Source organism: Lethenteron reissneri, chromosome 9 (assembly GCF_015708825.2).
Source record: "Lethenteron reissneri isolate LAM-NWPU_2019-01 chromosome 9, ASM1570882v1, whole genome shotgun sequence".
Classification (NCBI taxonomy): domain Eukaryota; kingdom Metazoa; phylum Chordata; class Hyperoartia; order Petromyzontiformes; family Petromyzontidae; genus Lethenteron; species Lethenteron reissneri.
In genome coordinates this window covers 3,809,743-3,827,660 of record NC_083787.1, presented here as the reverse complement: position 1 = coordinate 3,827,660, position 17,918 = coordinate 3,809,743, and the positions used below count along the sequence as shown (strand labels likewise).

Here is a 17,918-nt window from a genome sequence, read left to right as displayed (position 1 = left end):
TTCAAGAGGGATATACAAAAAAGCAAGTTCTTGTTCAAATTCATGTTTAGGTGGTGTTCCATCTCCTCTTTGCAGCCCTGAGCCAGTGATGGAAATGCCACATTCCTATGGCAGGGACGAGTCTATCCATAGGACGACCACTGTTGACTTTCCCAGGAAGTGATACCTATTTTATCCACCCCAAACAGGATGATGGGCTGAGTCAACCTCCAACCGGAATTTGAACTCCCAACATTTTGGCTGTGAGTCGCTCGCCCGACCGCTGAGCTGCCTGGCCAAATAAAAGGGAAGACATCACAAAAAATACGACATTTGGCATCATGCTCATAATTTACATGCATTTATTGTATGAAAAAACAAAGACAAAGACCCCCCAGTATAGCCTTAACAGATTGTTGGGTCAAGTGCGATTAGCAAGCAACGCCTATGAAGGCTGGAGCTACACACGAGGGGAGATTGGCCAACACCATTCCCGTCCACCTTTGTATCCCTCGCTGTAATGCTTTTACACATCGCACCAGCTGTTTCATTGAGGCTGAGTCGACCTAGGGGGGGGGGCGCAGGACCGTTCAGATACTCGTCACTGGTGTTGGCCGTGAGCGGAAATCCAACTCGGGTCGGCGGGTTCGTAGCGCAGCGCTCTAACCGATACACCACCGCTCGCTACGAAGAAAGAAAAAGACACGCATAGGGAGATTAGCTTTTGTTACGTTTCTTACGGTGGCATTGCTTTTTTTGCCATTGAATGTTCTTGTTGGGACGAGGAGCAGTTTAAATTTGGCCTCTCTGGTGTACCGCTGCGTGAGACATGGTCCAAATAAAAAAAAAGCAACAAAATTTCGAAACCAAACTAAAATTTTTGCTTTCTCGAACACATTCCCAGTGACCCTCGGCATCGCGAGATGATGGAACGCCGTGGCTCGTTGCGTTTATGCAATGGGGGGGGGGGGGGGAAGAGGCAGCAGCAGCATCGCACACTCCATTGTTTTACTTTTTTATATTTTCCCCATGACCTTGTGGTTACATTTTTTATTGCATAGTTTGTGCGAGCAAAATATTCTATGAAAGCAAATGCATTGGGAAGCCCTTGACAATATTTGTGGGCGTGGGCTTGCAGGGGCAAGGTTTCACATTCGTAGCTCTTAATGCACCAAACGGAGCGGTGGTGCCGCGGTTCGCACACTGCACCATGAACCCTGCCACGTGAGTTCGAATCCTGACCATGGTCAACATGAGTGATGAGTTTTATCTAAACTGCTCTTGGCCTCGTCCTATTTACCAACCCCGCGCTGACGAGAGTGGCAAAGCATGGCCAAACTACCGCCGTTCCCCTTCTCCCCCTTCCCCCCACGGTGATTGATACAGCATTAGGAAGCTTTCATCCAGCACTGGATTGACAGAGGGCTATATGGTGGTTGGCACTTGTAAAAGCCTCGAGTTTTCTTGGCATTCTCACAGCTCCCCGTGTGGACACTTGGGGGAGGTAGTGAGTAGTGGGGGAACGAGATACTGGAACACTTTCCCAAATCGCCCTTTTCGTAAATAATGTGTATAATTGTTCCAACACAGAAAAAAATGTGCCCAAAATATGAATTTAATTTCAAACATTAAGTTAGGTTTTTTTTGCTTGTTAACGTCTTGCAATACAGGTTATTTTTTGGATTAGATCGCGTAAATATATAATTGTGTTATTTAACCCGCCACCACCCGACACAGCCAACTAGTAAGGGATTTGTCACGTAAACAGAACGTGGCCAATTCGTCACTAGTACAGCACTAACCGGTGTGTTGGAGAGATCTCTAATTGCCAATGTTGTGTATTTACTCTCCAACTCACCGCTGTTCTGTACTAGTAAAGAACTGCCCTGTGGTGTTTACGTGTCTGGTGGTGGCGGGTTTAACGACACATTTGTATTTAAGCGGTCTAACCCAAAAACCTCTTATGGATCGTATCGGTCGCGAAAGCCTACGTGTTAACATTTCTATTATATATAGTATTGTATGTTACTATTATGATATTGCATGTTTGATTAAATTAGAACCGACTTGAGGCTGTAACAGTTTGAGCTCTTGGTGTCTGAAGCAGATTCATGAGTGACGCTGCGTAGGAAAATGAGCGTCACACCACACACAAGTACCGACCCGAGTGTTGGCGGTTACTTGGTCACGGCGGATATCTGATGGTCGGACGTGCGACATTGTGTGCGCTCATGACAATAACTTTTAACTTGTAACAGAGAGAGAATGACTCAGGAGGCGCGAGGAATCAGACGCGCGGAAAAGACAGCCACGCGATGAGCCGGCAGCAATAATTTCCCCAGCTCTGCAATACTCTGTATGTAAAGGCGTTGTTGGCCAACTAACGAGCGTATACTTGCGGGCGGAAACTGGAGCACCCAGAGAAAACCCCACGCTTGCGAGGGAGCAAAACTTGATCCCACACAGACTTAACACATTGTTCTGTACTGGCTTCTACAAAAACTAAACTTTCTATTTGACCATTTAAGGCCCACTGAGCTATATAGCTCTTTTTCAGAAGCTACGTGGCCACAAATGTTCGCTCAACGAAGTTGCTTATCACGTGGAAATGTATCGCAGCCAAATACTCTAAAAGCGAGAGAGACACGCCAACTCCTAATATACAACCGGCATCAGGAGTCGGGACCAAACCCACGACTTCCCGCATACCGAGCAAGGCAATTAACATCTCCGCCACCGCGGTGCCCTTCTTGGGGGCAAGCCAGGAGGATGTTGGCACCTCGACAAGCGCCGTAGTCCTGTCCGCGCCTTCTCCTCCCCACCCCTCCCAGGCGGATGAGGTGGAAGCCATGTCGTCTATCTACGGGGATGAGTGGTGTACCCTGGACGAGGCTGCGCGCTCGTTCTGCATCAGCGTCGGGAACGGGCAGGACCCGCCGCGGCGCCTCTCCGTCTCGCTGCAGGTGAGCGCCGAGAGGGCGTGCCGACCGGCCGCCGTGACCGGCTTCTTCGCGGCTTCACGGGTTCGGATTGGCACGCGTGGGAAGCTTAAACCGCAACCTCCGATCAGTGTGGTTGGCTACGTATGGTGCGAAAGAATTCCAACGTACGTACGTACAACTCTTTCCCATTCCCAAGACACCTGCAAGTCGTGGGGTATTTCGGAATGGTTCAAGCGGCTTGGCGCTAATTTTGTTTCAGAGAGACGTAGCGCTGTTGTTTTCAAAGGCATTGTACTCACCGCAGAGAACTGTAGGGGCACGACCGCACTCTATGATAGCTGGTGGCAAACAGTGCTACACTCCCTCCCGCATGGCCTTCTGGGAGCCTCGGTACCGAATAAGTTATTTTACTTTTTCTAACCGGTTTCGTTTTGATGACGTACGCGTATTAAGCACTGGTGTGACTGCAATGTGATCGTCTTGTCAGTGCGGGGAAAAGTGTGCTCCCTACTGCGTACGTCATCAAATCGAAACCGGTACGCGTACGTCATCGGAATGGTAAGGGGTTGAATGCTGCCATAGTGTCGTAATGGTTAGCACAGTGGACCTGCGATGCAGAGGTCGCCGTCGCAGCAGTTGTCAGAGAATGACGGCAGGCGAGGATGTTTCACAGGAAGCCTCCGGAATTATCCTCATATCCTTCCTCATCTCGTGTTATTGCTCGCACAGTCGGGAGCGCACACTTTCCCCCCCGCGCTGACAGACGATCACATTGCAGTCACGCCAGTGTTGACACTCACACCTATAATTCAAACCAATTAAGAAATGCGATTTTATTTATTCTAGATTTGAAGCTTTCGTGACTGCAAGGATTCATATTCTTAAGTCACCATGTAGGTAAAAAAATTTAATTTATGAAGTAAAATAAAAATACAATTAAAATCACAACGTTTCGGAGGCAACACAAGACGGAAGCTTGTGTTGCCTCGGAAACGTCGTGATTTTTATTTTATTTTTATTTTGCTTTTATTAATTTTAATTTTATACCTACGTGACTTTACCGACATAACCTAAGAATACGATCTTATTTAATTTGATGGGAGGATTTTTCGTGCATCCGTTGGTGACTGGACTGAGACCATCATCTCACCGCTCTTCAGGACCCTGTTTGACCACAGCCGAGTCTATGTTAATCTACGAGTCTCTGCGTCAATGTGTGGCTCTGTATGCAAGCAATTCGTGACCGGCCACAGTTGAGAAGTCAGTTTAATCATAGGCAGTCGCCAATTAAGCTAGGCAGCCGCCCATTATATGTCGATCAATTTAGTCAGTGTTAATAATGAAGCATGTCCCAAATCACCAATTCATTAATTAAAATCAGCTCTTAGTCTAATGATAAATGGTAAAAAATCTGGAGTGTGAGGATGTGTTCATCGTAATTTGCTTTGCTAATGTATGCTAATGATGCAGACGCGCTGATGGAGCAAACATCGCTGTGCCAACATGACGGACATTTCTTTTTTGTAAAAACATGAAAGAGCTGGTAACGTCTAAAAATGAGTCAATGCTGGAAATGAATTGCGACCCCTAACCATGCAAATTCATCAAAGCGCTTGGAAAGCAGGCGAATTGTCGAATGCTTCCTCGAGTAGCAATAACATCTGATTTTCATCGCGCTAATTCAATAATTTAGACAGTGGCAACTTGCATTTTGCTTCTTATGGCCAGTGCCTGTATGTTTGGAGTTCGTATGTTCTCCCCGTGGTTGCATGGATTTTTCTTCGGGTCCTTGCGGTTTTCCCATCCGCATTTATAATGAACGTGCGTTTCGAGTATTTGACTGCTATAAATTTACACGCGATAAGCCGCTTCGTTGAGTTATCATGTGTGGCCAGATCGCTTCTGAAAAACAGCTATATAGCTCAGTGGGATTACCTGGTAAAGTAAAAAAAAAATGTGTTTCTTATCGATTTATATAATCACATGCAGAGGGCGTTGCTGTGATGCTATTTAACAATCGACACATCACCCTCTATTTTGGTCACAGATGACGCTTCCTGCAGATTACCCAGGGCAGGCACCTCCAAGCTACCAGCTCAAGTGAGTGGCACACATCTCTCGTGGCACTGGTCACTATACACGGCCTCACCTCCAACACGAGGTAGCCGCCGCACTGGTCAAATACACACTGCCTCACCTACAACGCAGGGTAGCCACTATACACGGCCTCACCTACCACACGAGGTAGCCACTATACACGACCTCACCTCCAACACGAGGTAGCCGCCGCACTGGTCAAATACACACAGCCTCAACTACAACGCAGGGTAGCCACTATACACGGCCTCACCTACCACACGAGGTAGCCACTATACACGGCCTCACCTCCAACACGAGGTAGCCGCCGCACTGGTCAAATACACACAGCCTCAACTACAACGCCAGGTAGTCGTCGTCATTGTCGGTCATGGAGTTGTCCGCTGCTGAATGAAGGCCTCTCCAAGCTTTCACCATTTCTCCATCGTCCCGCGGTGTAACGATTTACCTGGAACCTCCACGTCAGGGTGATTTTCATCACTCCATCTCTGTGGTGGGCATCCTCTTGGCTGCCACACCGACATTAACCTTGGCCACCGGCCATCGGTCCATCCCACTTGTGTTTTTTAGCTGTCAATAGGATGTCTCTTGTGTTTGTATGTAACCTACGTTGAACTTATTTCGGACCGTACGTAGCCAACCGCGCTAATAGGAGGTGCGGGAGAAGGACAACAAACTTAGCAAAAAAGCAGTTTTCAAGAAATTATTTTAAATTTGGATTTAAAAGTGCATAGCTCCGGTGGCTTCTTAATATCGGAAGGAAGAGCGTTCCAGACGGCCGCAGAAGTGATGCGCACTTTCTCTCTAATCCACCTGTTTCTCTTTCTGCATCTCAGTTTAATTCGAAGCGTGCACCTCCCCGTGGGTTTTTTTGTACACTTTTCAGCCTTTGTTCTGTTTTCTTTGTCATATTTCATGTTTCTTCGAAGGTAATACTCGCTGATGAAACACCGTCTTCTGTAAACGCATTGGGTTATTAATAAAAATGGGCAAGATGCGCTAAGGTTCGGGTGATTTGTTATAAAACTGAGGTTAATAATGAAAACGCGAGGTCTTGTAAAAACAATTAAATGAAAAAAACCTAGTGAGTGAGATATGGGAGGCTTATTAAGCTAACTCCAAAAGTTATTTTGTGATGTCAATTCGCGAGACCATTTAATAATACGATTCTAGTTTTGCGTTGTTTATGGTCTTATTCAAACGACCAGACATTATTGCACACTTGGGCAATTCCCTAACTCATTTAACTTTACTGGCGAGTGCTAAAAGCTCAAAACCAATGAAATATTTCGATTTAAAGCTTTCGTGACTGCAGGGATTCATCTTCTTGTTCTTTCGGTAAAGTCACGTAGAAGGGAAGTAATAAAATAATAAAAATAAAAGATAATAATTTATTATAAAACATAAAATGTATTATGTTTTATTTTTATTATTTTATCACTTCCCTTCTACGTGACTTTACCGAAAGAACCAAGAAGATGAATCCCTGCAGTCACGAAAGTCACGTAGAAGGGAAGTAATAAAATAATAAAAATAAAAGATAATAATTTATTATAAAACATAAAAATGTATTATGTTTTATTTTTATTATTTTATTACTTCCCTTCTACGTGACTTTACCGAAAGAACCAAGAACAATGAAATATTGTTTTGTTGGAGTGTTGCTTAAAGAGATGGTCGGGGCAGAGATGGCTTTTGACCTAGAAGTGAGGGTCTTTCCACGTTCTGTAGCGTGCTCACGTGGGTCAAAAGTCCCAGATAAGCATGTCAAAGCTGGGATTCTCTTAATATTGGCACAGCGATTGCATTTGTGTGCGCAGGATTTCATGTGTGCACATGCATACGCATTTGCTGTGTGTAGTGTATATGTGCCAGGCTGGGGCTTAATGGTGGTGCAGTCGTTAGTATACTGCGCTCATTCAACCCAGCGACTTGGGTTTGCATTCCCTGCCACGGCTTAACATCGGCGGTGGGTGATATTTTAAATGGTCACTGGCCTTACCCCCAACTTCACCATCCTATTCTTAGGTTTTCGGTAAAGTCACGTAGGTAAAAAAATAAAAATTAATAAAAGTAAAATTAAAATAAAACAAAAATCACGACGTTTCGGAGGCAACACAAGCTTCCGTCTTCAGGTGGAACCGTCACAGCATGATAGCTGTATCAAGTAAATGAGAAATTCCAAGAGATCCGACCTTGTATATATACTGGTTGAGTGGGGGGGGGGGGAGCCAGGGTAGGCCCCTGGATAGGAGTTTTTTTGATTATTATGATAAGGTTCACCATCCTGTACTGACCAGCTTGGTGAAGTATGGGAGAACAGTCCCCCAAACCCGCGACTGATACGACATGGGGGGGAGGGGGCAGTGAGGCCTCCGCAGAAGAGTGGCATGGACAACCGGTTGTTACATAATGAATGAATCGCATGCTGGCGTTTGTGTACAGTGGTCCCATAGCTTGTGACACGCTGACAATGCTGTTTTTTGTTGTTGTTGTCGTTGCAATGTGTGCTCTGTCCAGCGGGCCCTGGCTCACCAGGGAAGATAAGAGGACCCTCTCTGCCCGCCTGGAGGAAATATACAGGTTTGTCAACGGCTATCAGATGGCCGTCGGGCACTTGAAAGTGAATTGTAGAAATTGGCATTCGGCAAGCGTCCTTATCGCGGGAAGAAAATTCTCGAGTTGCAAATGCCGTTTCCATTCGTTTCAGTGTCGGGGGCAAAATTGTTGCTTGCATTCGTTTCCTTTTATTTCGTTCATAAATCGCAGCAATAGACGTGTTTTTTTTAGTAAAGTTACGGTAATCTAAGAACGAGAGAACTTTATTTTACCCGTTGAGAGCCAGCGAGATAGTGAGTCACGAGCGGCACATTTGAAACAAGAATTTAAATCGTTGAGGGGATTGCCAGTGCCCAAGAATGTTAACCTAACATTTAATTTCACGGTGTATGGCTGTGTTATTGATGACAGAGGATGAGTATTTTCAATCAGTAGCCCACTTTGACAAAAAGTCACCCCGAATGTGCCCCATTTCGTGTCATCTCAAGAGTTCGGCATGGTTGAGCCTGACTGCCAGGTGGCCAGGGAATGGAACTACAGCGATGGGATCTTGTATCTGTCTGTGCGAGGCTGTGAGCGATGCACTTTATTTTGTGATGCTGCTTTTGGCGATCCTGCACGCGTACAAATAACGAAGAAGAACTCAAAGCTTTCGTCATTTTTTAAAGAAGGATTTTTGTTGTTGTTTATATAATAGGCAACCTTGTGGTCAGTCGTCTGTCTTCATAGTCATGTGCTGTTGTCCTTCATAGGCATGTGCTATGAAGAAGGTCCATTGCCAAACACATCCCCTATTATTTATTGTATTCGCATTAAGGCAATGTTACTGACACATTTTCTCAGTTTCTTGTATGTATAGGCTTTCTCCGTGCACTCTGAGTTCTCGCGATAAGCCGAATGCTCACTAATGGAAGTGGCCAAACGTCCCATTGCATAACCCTCTTGAAATATATTCCTTATACTCAGCCTACACGTTCTTTCGTGAATACATGGCACATAATTGTGATCTATTTTAATTATACGGAGTGTCCGTGCACAACAACACGAGTCAATTATTTTAAACCTATTGCCAGTGAATGATCTCTTGGGAAGAGATAAAACATTTTTTTGTTAAATATACACCAGATGTGACCATATGAGCAGAGCATGGTTACATGGATGGGCAGGATGGCTGTAATTAACACTTCAGCTAGGAATTACAAGGCTGTACAAATAGTCTAATGGGCATCTAATTAACTACAATTACCATTAAATTAGCCGAGAGACTCAAACGTGAATGTTGTCTCGCAGCAACATAGCTGCTTTCTTTTTAATGTCACGAACATTTTAAATCAGAGTGGGCATGCTTAGGCAGGGAAGGAACGGAAGCGCTTGAAGCATTAGGCATACAAATCACCAAAAATTGCTCCTAATAATGCTAAACATTATAATAGAAATCATCATCCATGCCCTATCTACTGCTGGACGAGTTACCTCCGCATGCCGGGGTCATCTCTCGCTCCCCCTACGATGCCGTAATGCGTCTCGCTCCTCTACGTGAGCTGACCTCTTTGCTCTGCCTCCACGGTGGTCGTCCTCCTGCGCATGTCAAGTTGGCACGGTTGGCTACGTACGGCGCGGAAGCAGTTCAACATGCGTACGTACGTAGCAATAGTAGCAGCACAAGTAATAACAATGAGCAGGAATTTGTGGCGCGCACGTATTTCTGGAATCGGACGTCGCGTTCGACCGAGAGCTCCTTCGGCTTCCGTCCTGTCAGCAGCGTGCTCCACCGTTCGCCTTCATCATTTTGTCGCCAAGCGTCCTGCCCAAGCCCAGCGACTCTTCTTGACGATCGGCGTGAGGACATCTCCAAGATGTGTTTGCCCTCTGGACCATGCGTGCCTCTGTCGTTCGGTGTAATTCCCGACGTGCAGCTCTTCACGCTTGTTTGCGTACATCTTTTGCTCATTATTTCATTTTCTTTGCCATAGCCCACTTGTCTCAAAGCGGGTTACTTACAATCATAACTTTCCTCTTCGGGAACATTGGCAATTTCGATTTAAAGCTTTCGTGACTGCAGGGATTCATCTTCTTGGTTCTTTCGGTGAAGTCACGTAGAAGGGAAGTAATAAAATAATAAAAATAAAACAAAATAATATAAATAAAACAAAATAATTAAAAATAAAACATAATAAAATAATTCTCACGACGTTTCGGCCACAACGCAAGCAGCCGTCCTCAGGTGAAGAACAGGTCTGTCGGAAATACAGCGTCTGAATGCCTTTCCGACAGACCTGTTCTTCACCTGAGGACGGCTGCTTGCGTTGTGGCCGAAATGTCGTGAGAATTATTTTATTATGTTCAATTTTTATTATTTTATTACTCCCCTTCTACATGACTTTACCGAAAGAACCAAGAACATTGGCAATGTTGCTTTTAATGACCAAATTAGTTTTTTCTAAACATCAGAAGTGTTACACAAAAGTTTAACGAAATGTAAAAAATATGTTTGCATTTTGAGCACGGGTCTATTTTAGTTTTATTTTTCATCGCCTATTACACTGATAAGAAATTTAACACTGACCGAGTTACTGAGCCAATTCACACTTAGCCATTGCCCAACATGCTACAGATAGTAAAGTCACACAGAAGGGAAATAATAAAATAATAAAAATAAAACATAATAAAATAAAATAATTCTCACTGCGTTTCGGCCACAATGCAAGCAGCCGTTCTCAGGTGAAGAACAGGTCTGTCGGAAAGACAGCGTCTGAATGACTTTCCGATAGACCTGTTCTTCACCTGAGGATGGCTGCTTGCGTTGTGGCCGAAACGTCGTGAGAATAATTTTATTTTATTATGTTTTATTTTTATTATTTTATTATTTCCCTTCTACGTGACTTTACCGAAAGAACCAAGAAGATGAATCCCTGCAGTCACGAAAGCTTTAAATAAAAAAAATGCTACAGACACATTCAGGAACAACCTGGGCACACCTCAGTTGATGTGCTGCCAACTGCCGCCCTCTCTCTGATCTACTTCAGTCGCAGAGTCGCTGTGCTCCTGCCTGGTCCAGGAGCTCGTACACAAAACACGGCTAGGTGCAGGATTAAATAATGCGATGCACATTATAACTGGAGCACTGAAACTGACACCAACCCCCCTGTTAAGGCTTCACGGGGTGATCCCTTGTCTTTGTGGCTGCTCATGGTGGGAGCAGTGGCTCACCGCACTCTGAACTCGGTCACGTGAGTTTCATTCGTAGCCATGAACCTGTCTCGTGTGTAAACATCTGCATTGGGGAGACAAAGGTGGTCAGGCATATGGAGCTGACCACACAACCCCACGTGAGTTGTGTGCCAGGCTGAATAAGTGGCCACGAACTACATTTGCCCCAAAAATGTTTGCCACTATCTGTCTTTGCATGTTCTGGATCTGAATGGCAAGAGGATGACTGGCAGATGCACCACCTGCAGCTCCCACTGTGCCACCTTGCTGTGTTCCAGCTGCCTGGTGCTTTGCTCGTTGCTACGAGTGTCGTTCCTCTGCCCTCCGATGCACCTTCCAGTCCGTGTCACTCAATTAACCCACAACACCTGGGTCTGTCCCTTGACCTCCTGTTAGCGAGCCTTAGGCACTTTTCGCGTGGTCTCCAAGTGCATCTAGCACGACACAATCCCTGCGGTGATGTCACTATTTAATAGTGGCGAAGGACGTCTGTTGTTGTTGCTGTTGCGTTTGTGTATGTGAGCGTGGGCCTGTGCCCTTGCTCCTTCGGTCTTGCAGTCTAAACATTGAATGTTTTTGTTTTCTCCATATGTCTTTCTGCGCGTGCACGTGTGGTGTTTGTACACCCACCGGCACCTGTGTGCAGCCAGAATCTGGGAGAGAGCGTGCTCTTTCTGTGGGTGGAGTGCATTCGAGAGTTTGTGGCTGATGCTTCTGAGCGCTCCCAGCCCGGTGAATGAACACACGCATGCATGCGCTCGTGCGGACACACACACGCACGTGTAGACAGAATGCTCCGCCTTGGACGTCGGTGAATACGACACGTTTTACATGGTCTTTGGTTCTTTCGGTAAAGTCACGTAGGTAGAAAAATTTAATGAAATAAAAGATAATATATCACGACGTTTCGATCGCAACACAAGCGGTCGTCCTTAGGCGATCATTGGAACCCCTCTAGTAATGGGGGCGGGTGAAACCCCCCCCCACCGCCGCCGTTGGCATCACGACTCAAACCGCCAATCCGGCCCGTGGCCTTAGGAATGGTTGGAGACGGTTTTTGGTAAATATCGGGCTACGTTTGCTCAGAGTTCGGTGGTGGAAAGTTTCCGGAAGCAACCCTTGGCAGAATTCACGCGATTCACGGCCAATTTCTTTGGGAGATCTGCCAGTGGAGTTCGCTACCCGTGGCAGTCGAGCGGCGGGGGCATGGCTTGTGCCGTTGGGTAGAAAACGGGGGAATGAAAGAGCACGAAACATTTATTAGCGGGAACTCTGTCTCGAGGCTGCACACGTGTCGTTGATATTTCACCTCCGATAATTATTAAGGTTGGTGAAAGAAGTTCAGCATGCGAAATGTTCCAGACGGAGATGTGTCACGGCATTCTGAATTGCACACTGAATTTGGCACACTTTTTTAGCAAATTCGTAACCTGGCTGAGACGTGGAAGGGATAAAAATAAAATTACTACGTATTTTACATTCTTGGCATTTCATAGCGGTCACATATCATAGATGCATGGCGTTGTCATTTCGAAAGCCATTGTTTGCAAATTAAAATTAAGCGTTTTGCACTTTGGTGGTGCGCATTCTTACTCAGAAACGTTGACACGACATTGGTACGTGTTCACACAGAAACGTTTCAGTTCTAATAATTGTTTTTTTACCCTTCTATCTGGCAACAAAACTGACACCTTTTTACAAGGAGTCATGTTTGCATAGACCGCAATACCTGCAGTCATAATACAAACAAAAGACATAACTCTGATAATGTGCACTGTCCTTGAAGTTGATTGGTCCACACCCGAGACAGCTTTCCTTATAGTGTTTCAGTTCTAGCTTCTAAATGCTTTCGATTGTTATTTTGAGGTGTGAATACAAAATAGCGTTTTCCTGGTCTGCTTCGCACGTTGTTGACAGCACATACCGTCGAGTGCAAAGAGCTATATTTCCACCCCTTGAGTTTAAAGTTAGCAAAAAAAATATCTTGTAATAATTATAGCATCAAATTTCGATTTAAAGCTTTCGTGACTGCAGGGATTCATCTTCTTGGTTTTTTTGGTAAAGTCACGTAGAAGGGAAGTAATAAAATAATAAAAATAATTAATTACACCTGATGACGGCTGCTTGCGTTGTGGCCGAAACGTCGTGAGAATTATTTTATTATGTTTTATTTTTATTAATTTATTACTTCCCTTTTACGTGACTTTACCGAAAGAACCAAGAAGAATTGTAGCATCATTTTACAGCCCTTTGTCAGTCCACTGTTGGATGAAGTCCTCCCCATAATGTTTTTGGTTTTCATGGGGGTAAGTTTGACCGGTCTTCACCTTGCTGGGTCAGGGTGGGTCGTGGGGGGCAAAATCGCGTACAACGTCACTCGCCACTGACGATGGCCGTGGCGAGGAATCAAATATGGGGTCGCCGGGTTCATGACGAAATGCGCCAATGCTCCATCAGTGTCACAACCGGCGACCATACTGAGAAAATTTACAGGAAAATTTAATTTAAAACCCTATCACCCATTCGCATTTATTGTTTATGACGGAGCAAAAGGTCAAAATGCGCTTCAGATGGGATGGAACCGGCGCAACTCTGCTGCAGAGCGCTATCACGAGCGCTGTGGCAAGAGTACTAATTTGTAGAACTGCCCTTAATTGTGAACACTTTAACTTCAGAATCAGAAGATTGATTTACACCGGAGGAATCCGATGAGCTACGAATTTCCCCCTGATGTACGCTCGGACGTCAAACTCGGGTTATCCACGCAAAGTGGCTGAACGGGCGGAACGCTCGGCCGACTCGCTGGTGCCGCCACGGCGCGCCGCTCGCTCGGCTAACGGGACGAAGCGGGGGGCCCAATTCGTGCGATGGCTCCGTGACAGATTTTTTTTCCCTTTGAAAATGCTTACATAAATTATATTACTTATTGATTAAATACTTTAAAAAGGGCAGAGTCTGACATTTTATGAAATGAAATTGCTCTGTGGCCAAGATGGTAAAAACGGCTCTGCGGCTAAATTGATTAAAGAGAGACTTGGAAGGTAAAAAGCGTAGAAGTAATTATCGGAATAGAGGAGTTTAAGTTTAAAAAAGAAAAAATGCTTTTACATTTTTTGTTTTGATCAGCGTGGAACACGTATCGAGCCAATCAGACGGAAGAAGACTCCGATTTGGTGGAAGAAATGCTACCCACAATTCTGAACGAGGAAACCCTGAGGTCACGTGACCTCGAGGCATCGGATGAATTCACAGGTGATTAACCAGGCAATCCGAGGGATGCTCGGGGGCGGTGGGAACCACACAGAAAACCGTTGCACCTCATTCGCAAGCTTACAGGGTTCGCATCCCCCGCCGTGCGCTGCGTTCATATGATACCACAACCCTGGAAGTGATGGAAGTGACGCAAACTGAACTACGTCAGGGCTGAACGGGGGGGGGGGGGGTTCCGTTTGTCTGCGCCAGTCGTCTGGAACTCGGCCTGGTCGGGAGCTGCCAACCTTCGAGTGACGGTGATGCAGGAGCTCTGACCAGCGTTCATAAAGATCTCAAAATTGGAGCTTTTGGAAAGCTGGGTCTAAAACAGCTAATTGACCCTTTCCCGTTCCGAGACGTCTGCATGTTGCAGGGCAGGGCGTGTCCCGTTCACCACCGCATCTCTGAGCGCGCAAGCGGCTCCGCATTAGACATAGTAGTCGCCGCAGAGAACTGCAGCGACACAACCACATTCTATGATAGCTGATGCCAAACTGTGCCACACGCCCTGCCGCATGGCCTTGTCATAGCCTCGGGACATCTTCTGACGTTCCGATATGTGCGTGGCACACACGCACGTGCACGAAATAGTCATCAGAATGGAAAATGGTCAAATGAGTTGGAATATCCCGAGGCGGTCGATAAAAGGCTTTGCCTGGTATCTCAAATTGCAACAGTGCTGTTTGTTGCTGGCTGCTCGCCATGTTGGGCCTGTGAACCTCTTCTATTAATCAACTGTGAAGTGTAGTACACAAAAAATAACTTTCACCCAGCCGGTCGGAACACTTGGGAATACTTGTAAATAAAACAACAGTGCTCTTAAATATAACGAAGGCTTATTGTTATTTTCACTATCATGCCATGATGCATTATGATTAGCACAGTATTTATTCTGATTGCTAACATTTACTGATGCTGCCCTGGCCTAATGGGTTAGAACAGTGGACCTGCAATCCAGAGGTTACTGGTTCGATCTGCCATTGAGGCAGCTGAAGCGATGGACACGTTTCTTAAAATTATGTTCATCCAGCAGCGTAAATCACAGTTGATTGGCACGTGATATGTGGTGGGGTAAAACGTGGGTACTGCCACCTCTTCCAAGGCATCTGGCCAGTGTGGAAGATTAGGCCAAAACACCCCCTTGAGGTGCTCACCACAGCTCCCTTCAGTTGGAGGCTCTTCCATCAGCAGTGGCTTGAGCATGCAATTGCAGGGCTGCACCTTAATCCTTTACTCGACGAGCAGGCTATGCATTTCATGACGTGCAAATGAAAGTCTTACCGTTGTCGTTGTGCATTTGTAAACAGGCGAGATGGGAAGAAGAGAGCGGTGGAAAATTATCTCCAAAGATTGCACAGCCAAAACATGGGCCCCTCAAACAGCGAGATGTGGCTCTGAGTGTAGCCCTCAGCAGCCGGGTTCCAAATGCACTAAAACGGGGGAATGCGCACGAGATTACGAGATTCTTTCCCTTGTTTTGATGGGCTCAGTGCAGTCATTCAGATCAATCGTAATAGGCGCAATGCGACGCTTTTCTGCCGCCATACAATAACCCTCCGGTAATGCAAAAGTCGTTGAGGCTCCACGTGCCCTGACGCTGAAGGATGCCCTGCGAACATCTGGTTCTGGCCCTCACGTTGGGAGGCTAATTCTGGCTATGGATCCCTTTGTCTGGGATCCATTATGAACGTCTTGGGGTATCATTGCCTATGTTTTTTTTACCTAAAATAATATTTGTCAAGATTTTTATTTTACTCTTCAAAAAAAAAAATTCGTTGGACCCTCTTGGGTCTCGGTGAGGTGTTCCCCATCGTGAAATTAATGGTCGTGCGTGTTTATATACTTATTGACATGCTTGCATTATAAATAGTTTGTCAGTTCCTTAGCAAGGCACTAACTCTGGCTATAGCAAGGGGCTGACACTGGGGATTTCATCCGGATTAAGCCTCGAGTCCAAAACGGTGCACACTCCAAATTGGAACTCAGCCTGCTGGTTTTTACTTCCATTCCAAGCGGTTGAAAATGTGACCAAATTTCCTCACGTAATCGCCGTTTAGCCTGCCGCAGCGCCGGCATTTCGCCGTCGCCGCATTGATCGAAGAAGGGTCAATGCGCGAAGGATCAATACGAAGGATCCAGTACGACGGATGGCGGATCGCGCAAGAGGTGACGACGCCACTGCGTAGGTATTTCGCGGCCGGTGTGACTCTCCGACGCGTTTTTTGTTTGTTGGCTCAACGCTTCGCCGAACGCGACGCGCGTGCGGCACCCTGCCCTGGTTCTCAACGGTCGCGCAGGAGACGAAGTGCCACCCATTGTCCACGGCGAGACCATCACCGACCGGCGGAGCACCTTCCAGGCCCACGTGGCTCCAGTCGTCACCACCAAGCAGGTGACCTTTAACCCTCTCCCACAATGCACACAGCCGTGGGTGCACTGTTTTTGTTTCCCCGACCCTTTGATTTAGCCCAGAAAATCTGCAATTGAGCATCAAGATTTCATAGTGATGATGATGATAGTTATACATAACAGTGCCCATTACCACGTTCTCCGAGTCCAAGACACACTGTGTCGCACTGCCTTTTTAAGTAAAAGTTGGGTGTGATCCTTGTAACCCGATAGGTCTGTGAGTGTGTGTGATCATATTTGTATAACTTGATTGACACTGGACACGTATGTATGTACGTTGAACTTATTTCACACCGTACATTGCCAACCGTGCTAATCGGAGGTACGTGAAATTATCGGCGTACGTCTTAATTTCCGTTGTATATCTTATAATCCATAGAATCTAGTATTTATCCAGGCAAACACGACTTGAGTTTGAAGGCCCTTTCTGGAAAATCCTGCTTTAGGATGTTTGGCCAAATCCATGAAACGATTTGACATGTGGTAGGAAGCCGGCTTTCCCAGAGAAAAACCACGATTACAAAGGACCTCACGCTACCAATCTCTTGGTGACTTTGCAGCCAAATCCTATGATCCCTGGTACTCGGAACAGTGCACCACCCAAGCATGAACCATTCCCGCAACCTCCGATTAGCACGGTTGGCTACGTAAGTTGCGAAAGAAGTTCAACGTACACACGTGTGCAACCCTGGTTAGCTGCTGATACTTCACAAGATCATGATAAATTTGGATGATGTTTGGCACTTTTTAGCGTGTTTTTTTCACGTGGGAGAAATATCACATTTCTTGGGAATACAATTATACAGTGAGAGAATATTGAAATTCTGCTGTAGAGATAGCTTGTAAGTAACCTATTTGCTATGCTGCTTATATGGGAGTATCATTATCCAGCAGGTTGCTGTCTCACATAGCCTCTGTCTCTCTGTGTTCCACCAAACCCTGCCTCCAAGTCACTGCATTACGATTATCTTTGAATTTTTGTAAAGACAGTAATGTGAATAATAAAAAAGTTACCTTTTTAATTACCATATTCACTGGATTATAAGAAGTTTTTTTAAAGTAATACGCACCCCTAACTTCTACCCTGCGTCAATAAAATTACGTGCAAATCTGGTAACACGCACACACGGCTACCAGCTTTTTCGACGCACCCCCAACCTCTGACCGAAAATACAGGACACAAAAAAGTGAATGCGGTAATTAACGTAAAACATTTTTTTTATCACGGTCACATAATTTACGTTGAAATGTTTTTCTCCTTTTGTCAGCGCACTCATCTTCCCGAGTTCCAGTTTGTTCGCTCAGTCTAATTGTGTCTTAACAACTCGCTGATGCAATTTCCATTACGCCCGTGCCCCTTGACTGTGCAGGTCAAGCTGGTGTTACGGAAGCTGCTTGAGAATAAGAAGCTTGCCAGCGCTACTCACAACATCATGGCGTACAGGTGCGACACTCCAATGCATTCGCAAT

At 45.7% G+C, this 17,918-nt stretch overlaps 1 protein-coding gene across 4 annotated transcripts in view; it reads left to right on the top strand.

The window, feature by feature from the left end:
- Positions 1 to 17,918, top strand: part of IMPACT (impact RWD domain protein) — a 42,601-nt gene that overhangs the window by 7,610 nt on the left and 17,073 nt on the right. For all 4 annotated transcript variants that reach the window (XM_061548669.1, XM_061548667.1, XM_061548670.1 and 1 more), the window contains 7 exons: positions 2,811 to 2,942; positions 4,969 to 5,021; positions 7,539 to 7,601; positions 11,434 to 11,519; positions 13,914 to 14,039; positions 16,337 to 16,431; positions 17,819 to 17,892. In XM_061548669.1, coding sequence (XP_061404653.1) covers positions 2,811 to 2,942; positions 4,969 to 5,021; positions 7,539 to 7,601; positions 11,434 to 11,519; positions 13,914 to 14,039; positions 16,337 to 16,431; positions 17,819 to 17,892 — 629 coding nt within the window. The remainder of the gene's footprint in view (positions 1 to 2,810; positions 2,943 to 4,968; positions 5,022 to 7,538; positions 7,602 to 11,433; positions 11,520 to 13,913; positions 14,040 to 16,336; positions 16,432 to 17,818; positions 17,893 to 17,918) is intronic.